This window comes from Myxocyprinus asiaticus, chromosome 26 (genome assembly GCF_019703515.2).
Source record: "Myxocyprinus asiaticus isolate MX2 ecotype Aquarium Trade chromosome 26, UBuf_Myxa_2, whole genome shotgun sequence".
NCBI lineage: Eukaryota > Metazoa > Chordata > Actinopteri > Cypriniformes > Catostomidae > Myxocyprinus > Myxocyprinus asiaticus.
The window spans coordinates 914020-929344 of NC_059369.1; the positions used below are offsets into that span (position 1 = coordinate 914020).

At 38.6% G+C, this 15325-nt stretch overlaps 1 protein-coding gene across 10 annotated transcripts in view; it reads left to right on the top strand.

The window, feature by feature from the left end:
* Positions 1–15325, top strand: part of tspan4a (tetraspanin 4a) — a 214022-nt gene that overhangs the window by 81779 nt on the left and 116918 nt on the right. For 9 of the 10 annotated variants that reach the window (XR_007893261.1, XR_007893262.1, XR_007893263.1 and 6 more), the window contains one exon: positions 6886–6960. The exons of the other annotated variant lie outside the window; for it this stretch is intronic. Coding sequence is in view for 4 of the 9 variants with exons in the window: in XM_051657341.1 (XP_051513301.1) it covers positions 6886–6960 (75 nt within the window). In the remaining 5 variants the exon portion in view is untranslated. The remainder of the gene's footprint in view (positions 1–6885; positions 6961–15325) is intronic. 10 annotated transcript variants of the gene reach the window in all.

Consider the following 15325-nt stretch of genomic DNA (forward strand, 5'->3'; position numbering starts at 1 on the left):
CAAGTGGCCTAGGTCGCAGATGATTTGTGTTATGGCGCAAACACGCTTGATGATTTGCTTGTAATTTGGAAAAAAGTCTTATCAGTGCTCTGAACATGTGAACTGAACTTGTCTCCCATGAAAAACCATCATGTTGGTCTAAAAAACCCTTTATAGACCAACATTCTTGGCCAGGTGTGGCGCCAGGGGAGTATCCGGGCCAATCCCCATCATTTTGCCAAGTTAGCATCATGTTCCCCACCAAAGAGTGTGTCTGGTCTTCTGTCATTCATTGGTGTTTACAATGTCCTCGCACGTGTGATCAAGGGCTGTGGTTCCATTCCATTCTAGATGACATTGTCGCTGGCGTTGACTCCAAGAGTGTGATTGTGTGGTCAGATGTGCATCTGCAGTGCTTTAACAGGGCCCAATGGGCCTTATCTACAAACCATGCAGTGACATTACTGCAGCCTGATGATCAGCTCCTTATTGTCACTGACGGAGCGGTCAGAGAAGCAGGCCTTGGTGCTGCACTTTATGTCACATGGGACGAGACGGTGATGGTTGCGGGATACTTCAGTGCTAAACTTTGCAAATACCAGTTGAATTGGCTTCATTGTATGTAGAGGCTCTATCCATAGTTGTTGCGTTAAAGCCCATACATAATCCAATCCCATCACAAGGTCTGTGTGTTAACTGATAGCTGGTTTATTGTGTCATAACTACTTACTGGCGCTAAAGGTGTTTTATTGGAAACGAAACCTAAAAATATGAAAACGCGTTTTCGGGGCCTGGGTAGCTCAGCAAGTAAAGACGCTGACTACCACCCCTGGAGTCGCAAGTTCAAATCCAGGGTGTGCTGAGTGACTCCAGCCAGGACTCCTAAGCAACCAAATTGGCCCGGTTGCTAGGGAGGGTAGAGTCACATGGGGTAACCTCCTCGTGGCCGCTATAATGTGTGGTTCTCGCTCTCGGTGGGGTGCGTGGTGAGTTGTGCGTGGATGCTGCGGAGAATAGCGTGGGCCTCTACATGAATTATGTCTCTGCGGTAATGCACTCAACAAGCCACGATATAAGATGTGCAGATTGATGGTCTCAGACGTGGAGGCAACTGAGATTTGTCCTCCACCATCTGGATTGAGGCGAGTCAATATGCCACCGCGAGGACCTAGAGCGCATTGGGAATTTGGCATTCCAAAATGGGGAGAAAAAGGGGAGAGTAATGGAGGCTGCACTATTTACTTAAAATAGCAGTTCAATAACGTTTTAATAATTGTCTTTGATAGTTTAAACCATTTGTTCCATATGACATTTTATATAAAGACGTTTTGTGTGTTGATTTTCTGACTCTCGTACTGACTTGTGCGTGTCATAAAAAAGTAGTTTTGGAGGATGTGTTTCATGTTTGAGGAGGGCAGTACAGACACCTACAGACTGCGAGCATCCTGTGACAGATGCTGATATCAAACTGTTATAACCTCAGAGGGCCTGAGTTCGATTGTTTTCTCTGAGCTAGCATGCACACTAAAAAAATATGAAGAGCAATCCAGCATCTCCCTCACCGCAGCCTTTAATGTGGATAAACAGTGTTTAAATGAGTTAACATGAGTGAGTTCATATCATATCCAAAAAGGTTTAAAACTCATAATCAAATTATTTTTGCAGCATAATATTCCATTTAAGCCACTCTGACATTGATGCCAACTTCCACAAAAACACAAGTAAAGAGATTTTATAAGAAATGTTATTAAAAATAAAATAAAATAATTAAAACTGTCCCTCGTTATGAATCACAGGAAAATTCAGAGTCCAGAAATAAGGTGGGCACAGAAAATGTTTTATTTGGAACATCCTCTTTAACTTTTCTTTTTCTATGAGAGAAATAATGAAAGGTAGAGGCAGTAAATTTGTATGATTGGGCATTTTCATGACAACACTGTAATCACACTGCCTGTTTAAAGACAGACACACTGCGGCCATTAGTAAAATACACCCGTGACATAAGCAGCATCATCTCTCGTGTGGACATGAGAATATTTTATCATATATCTTTTCCTCACGTACAGCTCTAGGCTATGCTAATCTCAGAAGTGTTTTTCCACCACAGCTGAGAAGCATAAATCCTCACATTATACAGGTGCATCTCAATAAATTAGAATGTCGTGGAAAAGTTCATTTATTTCAGTAATTCAACTCAAATTGTGAAACTCGTGTATTAAATAAATTCAATGCACACAGACTGAAGTAATTTAAGTCTTTGGTTCTTTTAATTGTGATGATTTTGGCTCACATTTAACAAAAACCCACCAATTCACTATCTCAAAAAATTAGAATACATCATAAGACCAATAAAAAAAACATTTTTAGTGAATTGTTGGCCTTCTGGAAAGTATGTTCATTGACTGTATATGTACTCAATACTTGGTAGGGGCTTCTTTTGCTTTAATTACTGCCTCAATTCGGCATGGCATTGAGGTGATCAGTTTTGGCACTGCTGAGGTGGTATGGAAGCCCAGGTTTCTTTGACAGTGGCCTTCAGCTCATCTGCATTTTTTGGTCTCTTCTTTCTCATTTTCCTCTTGACAATACCCCATAGATTTTCTATGGGGTTCAGGTCTGGTAAGTTTGCTGGCCAGTCAAGCACACCAACACCTTGGTCATTTAACCAACTTTTGGTGCTTTTGGCAGTGTGGGCAGGTGCCAAATCCTGCTGGAAAATGAAATCAGCATCTTTAAAAAGCTGGTCAGCAGAAGGAAGCATGAAGTGCTCCAAAATTTCTTGGTAAACGGGTGCAGTGACTTTGGTTTTCAAAAAACACAATGGACCAACACCAGCAGATGACATCGCACCCCAAATCATCACAGACTGTGGAAACTTAACACTGGACTTCAAGCAACTTGGGCTATGAGCTTCTCCACCCTTCCTCCAGACTCTAGGACCTTGGTTTCCAAATGAAATACAAAACTTGCTCTCATCTGAAAAGAGGGCTTTGGAACACTGGGCAACAGTCCAGTTCTTCTTCTCCTTAGCCCTCTGACGTTGTCTGTGGTTCAGGAGTGGCTTAACAAGAGGAATACGACAACTGTAGCCAAATTCCTTGACATGTTTGTGTGTGGTGCCTCTTGATGCCTTGACCCCAGCCTCAGTCCATTCCTTGTGAAGTTCACCCAAATTCTTGAATCGATTTTGCTGGACAATCATAAGGCTGCGGTTCTCTCGGTTGGTTGTGCATCTTTTTCTTCCACACTTTTTCCTTCCACTCAACTTTCTGTTAACATGCTTGGATACAGCACTCTGTGAACAGCCAGCTTCTTTGGCAATGAATGTTTATGGCTTACCCTCCTTGTGAAGGGTGTCAATGATTGTCTTCTGGACAACTGTCAGATCAGCAGTCTTCCCTATGATTGTGTAGCCTAGTGAACCAAACTAAGAGACCATTTTAAAGGCTCAGGAAACCTTTGCAGGTGTTTTGAGTTGATTAGCTGATTGGCATGTCAAAATATTCTAATTTTTTGAGATAGTGAATTGGTGGGTTTTTGTTAAATGTGAGCCAAAATCATCACAATTAAAAGAACCAAAGACTTAAACTACTTCAGTCTGTGTGCATTGAATTTATTTAATACACGAGTTTCACAATTTGAGTTGAATTACTGAAATAAATGAACTTTTCCACGACATTCTAATTTATTGAGATGCACCTGTATCTGCTGCACTGCTCCAGTACTGTGCAGGAATACACATGAAATCATGGATTCTCTCATAAGTGAGAGCAAATGAACAGTGTGCTCAACACCACTTCAAACAAAGGATGTAAAATATGAAAGTTAATCAAAAAATTTCCTCCAAGTGAGGAATGGTAATTAGAGTTTAGCTAAGTCAAGCATTACTATCATCTATTACTATTGCTCATAAGTTGTAAGATTAAACCCCTAACGCTGAGTATTGAACTTCAGTCTTTAATCTCACTATTTGATCAGACTGACAAATGTTAAGACATTTTTACACAAAATAAGAGTAGATTAAAATGTCAAAAAGATAACTGAAGCCACACACTGAATTAAATATGCAAAGTAATGAGGTCATGTGACAATGTAGAGTACTGTTCAACACAACTATTGTTTCATACAGTTTCACATACTATTTTTCAAAGAAATATGTAGTAGTATTTGGTATTTACTGTGCAGTGTCTGCAGTAGCCACGTTATAAGATGTTATAAGACAGGCGTATATTAGACTTTAAATTGTGTTATGTTAATTTGATGTTATTGTAAATTGGTATATGTCTCATCACTGTCGCTACTGCTATGTTGAATGGAACTGCACCCAAGAATTTCACACACCATTGCACTTGTGTATATGGCTGTGACAATAAAAGTGATTTGATATGATTTGATAAGACAGATTTACATGACAAACATTTCACAATAAATACAGGCTTCTGAAGAATTTAAACGTGTCTTTAAAAATGAATTTAACAATTTAAAAATATATTAAATGTATCAAAGCTTCCATATGGGCTACACAGACATTGCACTATGAATAACAATCTACACTAAGATCCCAAATAAAGGGTAGGCTACTAATTTATTTGTGCAATCGAACAAATTGCATGTTCACTTTGTGTGCAAATTGTGGGTGATTTATTAAGAATGATTGCATGAAAAGTGCAAAAATGTTGGAACTTGTGTATGGTAATAGAGCGCAACAGTGCCTGCTTACTTTTTTAGTCTTCTTGGTTCTTGAAGCTCCATGAACTACAGTGCCATGAAGCACTGCGAATTAAGTAATTTAATTTAAAAAGTATATAAAAATAAAACTGTTGATTTAAAGTCAAGTTAAGCCATTTTTATTTGTATAGCACTTTTTACAACACACGTTGTTTCAAAGCAGCTTTTCAGAAAATCATGTTTTAACAGAAAATGAAGTTGTAATATCTGTAATGTCTTAGAGTCATCATTGTGCAGTTTGATAACAATATGATTGTAAATTGTGTCTAAAAATAAATAAATAAGTAAATCATAATTGTATTTATAACCCCAGTGAGCAAGCCAAAGGCGACTGTGGCAAGGAATTAAAAACTCCATAAGATGTTGGTTAATGGAGAAAAATAACCTTGGGAGAAACCAAGGTGGAGGCCAGTTCCCCTCTGGCTAACATCATGAATATAATGCCAATATTACTTATGTATAGTGCAAATCATGGTTTAAAATGAGTAAACTAAGTAAGTGTTAAGGGCCAGTGTTTAAACAAAGATTTTGTATGAACTGTAAAATTAATGATTTATGTCTTTGAAGTTCACATAGATGCATTGTCCTTTGTTAGTTGGCCAATAAAGGCTTTTGTTGGCAAATAATTGAATGTCTGTGTATTCCATTTTAAGTGTGTATTCCATCATTAGACCAAGGTGATGCAGGCAGAGATCAGTGAGGTGCATCGCAGTTCAACCGGCAGGTCATTTCAGTGAAGTCAAGGCAGTGGCATGTGAAGTATCCCATGTCTTATGGTTGAAGTTGGCATCAGTTCATCCCCTGAAGTCCATTGTAATAGACTGAAGCGATGTCTGGCTGGCACCTGCAGTGTTTATTCTTCATCACTCAGAGACACATAGCAGTGGATTCCGACACCAAGCAGGAACGGAGGTGGATCTGGCTGGCTCTGGTAACCTCAGGATATGAATCCCGAAATTGAGACAGGGAAACATATAGAATAACATTAGCGTTGATGCCATTAAACTTTTTGCAGAGTTATAGAGCATGATAAATGTTTCTGGTTCCGGCAGACTTAACTAAAGCAGCCTAATGATAAAGATCATTACACAGTGTTCTCTGCAGTGCTTTTATTAAAAGTGGCACTTGATGCTGGCCTTGAGTGGTGTGTTAAAGGCCCGTCACAAATCATCTGGAAAGGCCTTCAGGGCTATATGACAGCTCAATTTTATTCGTCAACTAGTCCTTCAGGAAAGTTGTTTAAAGTGTATTTACTGGGTCAGTAATATGGTGCCCTGCATCAGCGTTTTTCTGTTCATTGCAGAGAGTATGTTAGTGGAGTATATCCATGCAGCGTGCACATCTCCATTGCTAGATTCATACTGCCTGCTTATAGTTTCTGTCAGCCTCTGTTCATGTAAAATGGTCTGAGTAAAGGTAGATCATCTAAATGCAGCTTTATTTAAATAATTAAAAACTACAAGAGTCCAAGGACATGGACACAAAAAAACAAGAACACCAAGAACTCAGGCACTTTACAGCCAACTAAACACAAGACCTGACCAGGACTAGAGCAAAAAAGAGAACACACACACACACACACACACACACACACACACACACACACACACACACACAGATCATGAGAATAAGACAGATTAAACACACCAACAGGAAACTAAATGAAAGAGAAAACTACAAATTAAAATACACGACAAAACAAAAGACAAACATAAAACTCACAGTAGCTTTACAGATAGACAGAAAGAGGAATTCTAGCTGATCTGTTAAAGAGTTGATAAGTTTGATTTCCACACATCAAAGTCATCAAGATCATTGACATGTCAAGACTGTCCTTGGAAAAGACAAATGAATATGATGCAAACAACCATTGTGGGTAAATCCCAGAGATGCTCTTGCAACACAGTAAACGTCTTTAAAGTTTTTTTTAGATCGTCTAGCTGAATATGGGTTATAAAATAGTGTCACTCTGTTTTCTCTGAATCTAAGCAAAGTTGAGCCAAACCCGTCAGTCTCAGGAGTCTGAGACACCATTTCACTCATAACTCAATGTACACAAAATGTGTAGTTAATGTGTTTTGCCTTTGCAGGGCAGTCTAGTTCTCAGTCAGAAGCTCATGAAATATCCCTGCTGACTGATCACACTCTCACTGGACTCTTCTGCTTGTGTTCCTGCAGTTCTTCATCCTGTTGCTGCTCATTTTATTACTGGAGATTATTTTCATCATTCTCTTCCTCACTTATCAAGATCAGGTATGTGCAGCTGTCTTTCTGTCCATCTGTCTGTCTGTCAGGATATTCTCATCACATGCAAAATATCCTCAAACAATGAGAAATAAAGTCCAGTTGTGAATGTAAGAATTTTGCACATATTGCACAGTGATCTGGATGTACGAAAACTCTCAGTTGTTTTGGGGAGAACACCCTAAAGTATGGAGAGGATTCAAACACCAGCAAAAGTTCAGTTCAGTCCAGCAACAGTACAATGTTTGCCACCATTCAGACACGTTAACATGTTCATGTTCAACATGTTAACATGTTATCAATGACTACATGCCTCATTTTATGAGTAGAATTCACATGAGGTCAGTAAAAGATGCTGTTTTAACCACTTGATGATGATTTAATGTAATATATATGCAGTAGATAATATATAATTTGTCATCTTTACATTTTACATCATGACTCTAATGTGCTAACACGTGGCCATAATATGCACCGGTTACCCACTGCTATTGTATTTTATGATTCATTTTTTTCTTAAGAATCCACAATCCAAGACCATGAAACTAAGACATCCATAATACTGCAAAGATGGGTGTATAAAAGTGTGGCAACTCCGTGCTTCAGTGTGTTCATGTTGACTGATCACGAGCTCCAGGTCACACCACCGATGACATGGATCAACGGCAGTATGAAAGTGTTTAGCATCTGGCACGAATTTTCTATTTGGCCAGATTCTGTTCGAAATTATGTCACACCCTCTCTTTCCTGATTTAGCTGGAAATACATTAGCCGGTAATTTATAGAAATGTATCAAAAGAACACAACTTGTCCAGTACAACACATGGTTATTAATAAATTATCAGACTGCAAGGCCAAATCAACTGCCTCAACACAACAGACAAGCAAACCTGAAGGTAAAAACATCAAACAACATCAGAGATAAATGTGTAAAGAACATGTCAGACTTTCCCAGCTGGACATAAAAGTCTTAACAAAGGGATAAACTACATAACACCACAGCCACCCATCCCTACATTGGAATCAATCACCACAATTCAATCTGCCATCCACAACAACAACAGCATACCTCAGCATGAAGTTTTTTTTTAAAAAAAGTGTCAAGATAGGAAAGGTCTGTGCTCACATCGGCATCTTACCTGTGAGTTTCTTGGCATGTAATGTGTGATGAGTCCCATCAGCCTCTCAGATGAGTCATGGTTTGTCTGCAAACATCACAGAATTGAGCTTTGAACAAATGAACTCGACTTGACATCCAGGGAAGATATTTGGATTTCTCAAGCTCTTCTTCAGAAGGTCTGCTGATTGATGAAACAAGGAGAAACATCAGTGAGGGATAAAGGTCAAAGACTGTGAGAACAAACTGTCCCTGCAGGTCAGGAGAGGTGAACTACAGGAACATTGAACCCTGTTGCCCCTATAGATTAGACCATTTGGTTTGCTCAATATTTTCTCTTTAATTCAATTTAGAAATGCAGATCATCTACACTAAGAAACAGTGCATAGGCTTGTAGAGATTCATTTTATTGAGATCTAAGCAGAGACAGATACAGAAATAACAGCTTATAGAAATAAAAAAAATCTTGCAATAAACATTAAAAGGCTTCTGTAAATGCTGGACTACGCTGTTCATTAATTTTAAGATCTTCACCTGCTTCCTGTGACAGTGGGAGCAATGCAAGTGAGCGAGATGTAGTACAGTACATGCTCCTCACAATAGATAATGCTTGTATTCAGGAAGAGGGTTAGAATCATCTGTAGACTGCATGTGAATAAATCTTTTACAATATTCCTGGAGACTGAGTGGAATGGAGAGGCCATTAGTAAAAGTGATGAGACATACAGTATGTGCTCTTTCATCATGGAAGGACAGTTGGAGATGAACTGAGCACCTGAGTTCACAGATGACACACAACGCTTCCTTAAAATTGTAGCTCCCGAATCTACAAGCAACTCATAACTTAAAGGTGCACTCAGTAATTTTTGTACGTTTGTCAAAGTGCCTTCATTGACACCTAGTTGCCTGGATGCTGCATCATTCAACCCCAGTAGTTTAATCCATGAATGAAAATGTCCAATAACAGGGCAGTTACTGAGATTAAGCAAGTAGTATTCAGCTGGTCATGTGATGAATGAATGAATGAATGTTGCATTTATATATAGCTTTTTCAGACACTACACTCAAAGTGCTTTACACAGTGAACAGGGGACTCTCCTCAACCTCCACCAGTGTGCAACATCCACCTGGATGATGCGATGGCAGCCATAATACACCAGTACATTCATTACACACTAGCTATTGGTGGTGAGGATAGAGTAGAGATATAGAGCCGATTTATTATTTTATTAGGAGGCCATGATTGAGAAGGGCCAATGGGGGAATTTGGCCAGCACACCTGAGTTACACCCCTACTATTTTACAAGAAGTGCCCTGGGATTTTTATTGACCAATGAGAGTCAGGACCTCAGTTTAAAGTCTCATACAAAGGACAGAGCTTTTTTACAGTAAGTATAGTGTCCCCGTCACTATACTGGGGGATTAGGACCCACACAGACTGCTGGGTGAGCACCCTCTGCTGGCCTCCCTAACACCTCTACCAGCAGCAACCTTAGTTTTTCCCCAGGAGGTCTCCCATCCAGGTACTGGCCAGGCTCAACCCTGCTTAGCTTCAGTGGGCAACTGTTCTTGAGCCACAGGGTGAAATGGCTGCTAGACCTGATGCTAACATGGCTGACCCCATGAGGCGCCCCTGCCCAATGTAGAATAAAACAGCTTTTATAAGCTAACTGATATGACTGAACTCTTCACCTCACATGAGCGGTCATGATTTTATACATATGTTTCAAAATTACTATTAATTTCTTTAGAAGTAAAACATTTTAAATTAAGAAAAAATGACTGCGAACCTTTAAAGTAGTTAAACTACAGTTGAGCTACTCTTTGGAAAAAAACAAAAACAGTTAGCTACACTACAAGTAACTAACAAAACATAGCAAACTACTCTGAAGCTATTTAAAGAGACAGTATTTTTTAGATATATAACGATCGGATGATATTATTTAGAGTTCAATAATATCACCTGCTAGTTATACAGTATATTCCATTACGAAAATGTGCCTTGAATTTTCCACAGTAACCATAGTTTAACTATGATATTTGTAGTAAAACCATAGCACACACAAACTTAACCATGGTTGCTACCGTCATGGTTACTACAGTAGTACTATAGTTAAACCGTGGTTAATTAGATCAATATCGTGGTTTCCTCCACAAAATCATGGTTACTACAGTCATGGCTATGACAATATTACTATAGTGCAGCAGGAATTTTGCTTAAAAAAATAAGTCCCTTTAAGGCCGCAGGGCACTCAAGTGAATCACTGAATCATTTATGTGAACTAGTTCATATACATTAACCTACAATAACCTAATGACTCACTATAATAGTTGTTCCCAATGGTAATATGAGGGAATCATTTATTTTAAGAAACTTTTATGTCTTTAAGAACTGATTCACTTAAATGGTTCAGTTTTCCCAGCGCTACTTGAGAGAGAGAGGATGGTTCAGTTGAGTGTGTTTGATTACTCCCTTGACTCCATTACTGCGTTCACAGTATAATGTGACAAATGAAGTGTTACTCGCTGGAAAAGGAAGCTTGTTACTTGAAAAGTTACACCATTGTGAAATTACAGTAAGCTGAACTACTGTCATGCTACAGAAACATGTAGTTTGGTTAGTAGCGTCACTACTACTTCCAGACACTGACTTCAAAAGCTTGTGTAAGGACACTGCTGGCTTCTGTATCAGTATGAAATAATTTTGATATCTTAAGTGTTGCACTCTCGCTAGGCGAGTGTTCTTGCATCAAAGCCAAAGCCTTCCTCCCTCTTCCTGGCTGTTCTCCTCATAGCACATATGGCAACACAGTGTAATGAGCTTCTTCCAAAGCTCATTTCCATATTGTAGTTCACAGTTTCATAGTTTCAGGTCATTGCTACAATATAACACAAAGCAAAATAGCACTATGATGAAAATATACTTTATAAGGTCTTGATCTGAAAGGAGCGATTACATTGACAAACTGACAACATAAGGTGTCAATGGTGTTATTGTATACATTATTCCCTGCAGTATTCTGCACAGATGGGTTGAAATGCTCCATGGGTGAAACTGTTATTACAGTGACCTCTTCATACACTCTCCGTTACATCCTCATATTTATTATTTATGATTTTATTACTATATGACTTCTGTTGGAGGACAGAAGTGAGAACATTGTGGACATTATAGCTGTAGTCAATATTGGTGGAGGGATCGCATGGGATAATGAAGTGGTTTTTCTGGCTGATATAAACAAGAGCATGCAGAAAATGTGTGTTTGAGATGCAGCAGCTCTTGGTTTGCAGCCGGTCATGAGCACTGGTAGGAGGTGTTAAAAACCCTTCCGCTATGCTATTTACTGTTGAAATGACAGCACTGGGAATGACCCCTCATGAACAGACCTGATTACTGTTTGAAGAACTGCGAGGAGAAGCATTTATCAGCAGTATGAACTCGACTTGACATCCAGGGAAGACTTTGGATTTCCACCACTGTTTGTGGTACTGAATAATTAATTAATGACGTTCTGTTTGGCTGACTGATGACGAAAGTGCAGAAAAGACACAAACCCCTCATTTATTACTCATACTGGAGATCTCAAGAGGCTAATGAGAGAAGGAGCGTGATGTTCCATGAACATTTGACAGCCATCTCACAGGAGTGTTTTAAATGTTTCAGATCTGAACAATTAGTGAATATTGCCAGTGATGGGCAGTAGCTTCACTACAAATAATGACACTTTTAATTTAAATACATTCTTCAGTAGCGAGGTGGTAGTTTCACTAGTTTTTAAATCAAGTAGCTTTAGAGTAGCAAAGCTATTGTAATGATTAGGTAGTGGGGTAGTGTTGATAAAAGCTACAACACCACAAGCCGTGTAACCGATGTTTACAGTCTGAAGTTTTGAATCAGAACTAAAGAGGTCTGATTCACAAATGAATCACTCATTTGAGTTGGTTCTTTACATGAATTTGTCACACATAATAGCAAAATGGTCTGAATCGGTTCTTGATTCAGTCTGAAACAGACTGTTCCTATGCGCACTGAATCGGTTGGAGTGGTTTCTCACTCATCAGCAATGGTAACTGAATACTTCAAAAAAAAGAGAACACTGTTTGTAGTAGATATTTATCTACAATGTAAATCAAACCTGCAAATGTGTCCTATCGTTCGCCAATGATAAAGAATGTCTTTAAAAAGTTCATGTGTGCAGCTTGTGAACAACTACTGCAGGTAAAGACATTTTCCAACCAAAAGAGTATCAAAACACTATTGATTATGATTTTTATTCATCTCAGTGACTCAAGTCTTTAGAATCCATTCACCAAAAAGATTAGTTCAGATTCGTTCATTGACCATTTCTGCAAATTATGCCTTTGCGCCAGTAGATGGTGACAAATTACCATCTTTTACGTTTTGAACGACTAAATTGCATGGAACCAAAAGCACAGGGTCATTCACGTCTGGAACGAGTCTAATTATCATTTTTTTAAATTTGCGTGTCTACAATTCTACCAAGGGACTTTAGCACTGTAGAGTGTTAAAGCATCAAAAGAGTTTCTTCACAATTGCCAACTAAACATATCTATCATACTGCGAACTGCTGAGCACTGTTTATCAAGCTATACAAAAAAAGGACAACAATACTAGCCTAAAAATAATTAAATAGTTTAAATTATGTTCGTATGTCATTATAATGTGTGGTCAATATCAATATCAATATTTATTTATAAAGCACATTTAAAAACAACCATAGTTGACCAAAGTGCTGTGCAAGGTAAAATGGTTATTACAGGAAAATAAAACATACAAACAAAGTAGATAAAAATACAGTAATATGAAGATAAAACAGGTCACAATAATTAAAGAGTATTGAAAGCCAAAGAGAATAAATATGTATTTAGAGTAGACTTGAAGGTTGAAATTGAGGGAGCTAATCTAATATGTAGAGGCAGACTATTCCATAGTTTCGGTCCAGCAACTACAAATGCTCGATCACCACGTTTTTTTAGTCTAGATTTAGTCTAGATCATCACTCAAAAAAGGTCATCACTCACTTTTATTCAAAATTCATCAGACCCCTTTTCTTATTGAACTAGATTGACGAACTGAACGAATGACATGCAGCTCCTCCTCTAGTTCAGTTGAACAGCAGATCCTTGTTCACGAACAAGATGACAGATTCATTTAATTTGTTCACGAGCAAGATGTCTTATCTCATTCAGACTCAAATGACTGACTCGACTCATTCAGTGAAGGGTGTATTCCTTCAGCGGGTTAAACCAATGATACGCCCTAAAGTCAGCCTTTAAAAGCAACACAAATTAAATTAGCATGTTTACAAATGTACGAAGACACTTTATAAATAGAGTTTAAACATCACTACTGTTTATGCAGGTCTTATATTTTGTCAAGTGCTGGGCTTTTACCAAGACATAGGAAAAGCTCTGAAAAGTTCCGAATGCTATTGGCTCGTGCTCTACCTGAAATGTTTTCACCATAAGGAAAGCAGTTTTGGAGAAACGGGGAGAAATAACTGCTAAGCCAACATTATCAAGGACTGGCAATTTCTAACGGGCCGGATTTCGACCGCATGCCACAGTTGAATTGGCCTGGCTCATTTCTTTATTTGAAACATTATGGAAGAATCAATCACATATTTATGTGAAAGTGGCCACAATGACACGGTTCGTTTTAAGTTTAATATAATTAGGACCAGAATAGAGAATACATGGTCATGGGGAAACCTGGAAGTTTTAGGAAATTTTAAAACCGTGATTTCCAGGACTGGAAAAGTAATGGAAATAAAAATCTTAAGAAGTAATGGAAATTTCTGTAGTGAATATCATTTATATAGTTATTCTCAGCTCAGAAATATTGATGAAAAATCATGAAGGGATCATTGGTCAAAGTATTCGTGAGTATAACACATGCTCAGGTACATACAGGAGAATCTGAGCAGAGAAAGCCTGAAACTGATCATCATAATCATCCAGAGGTAGAACATGGTGAGATCTGACAACAGACAGACTAAACATCATTCATTTTCAATGAGAGTTTGTGATGTGAGGAAACATGAGTGACAATGACTGTGACAAACACAGTTCAACTTTATTTAAAAGAGCTGTGTCTGACTTCCCATACTTTCAAGAGTTTGTACAGAATTCCATAGGACCTTTAAGGGTTGCCTTGAGCCCAATTGTATCCTACTACATCCAGGAACATGGGCAGTGTCCTGTGACCCCCATGTTTGGCCTACTAACAGCAACTGTAATAATTTACTTGAGTGCAGTTAAAGTACAGTTTAACCACATGGAACAACTTTCTTGGTATAAAGAGCCGCCGAACTCTGGTGTTCTGAATATGACATCTCTTCTGTTCTTGTGACATTATGGGATAGTACAGTGTCTCAGCAGATGTAGTAGGCCGATCAGGAATACATCTGACATGCTTGCTTTTTGCATACTGTGTGGTAAGGAAGTATGCATCCTCAGATGTGGATATGGTCAGACTCAGCGGAGGCAGGAGGAGAAATAATGCTGCTGCTGCTGGAGTTCATTATGGATCCTCTCTGATGCTCTTCTTCAGACTCCAGCACAGTGTCTGTCAGATGAGCACTGTAATTGGTTTTCCTCCACTGTGCTGTGCTCACCCATGTTTGTCTTGGCCAGCAGTAATGTGTTCACACGAGTGCAGCTTTGTTCATTCATAAACTCAACAGCAGCTCATGTGTTCATAGTTTACACTCAATCACCCCCATTTACAAACCACATGTCTGTGTAAAGCTTCCATAAACCTTTTCTTACAGAAACTGTTGCATAGAATTACTGTAAATGAGAATGGTTTTACAACTGATTTCTACAGGAGTTCATTCTGCTGGTGTTTAATGAGTTAATAGGCAGCTATTCACCTTATGAGAATTTAGCGTGCAGCCATTTAGAAAATTTTGTCTCGGAACTTCCGTTTTAGCGGATCTATATAGACATCTATGGTGTTTATGTCAAAGTGTTATTAGCTAGCGAAGTGGATTTACAGGTTATAGAGTTGTCATAAGCTATCATGAGTATTTTAAAGTGTTCAGAGGATGCCATAAGAACTGGAAGCAGAGCAGGGAGATTTTAAAATCTCATCTTAATTCATAAATACACATGATACTACCTTCAAGCTGTGGACATACTGATATGCCTCTGAAACTCCAAGAGACAACACAAAGTCATTAAAAATATCACGTACAACACCTCTGACCATCTTCTCGTGTCATTCACCCATTG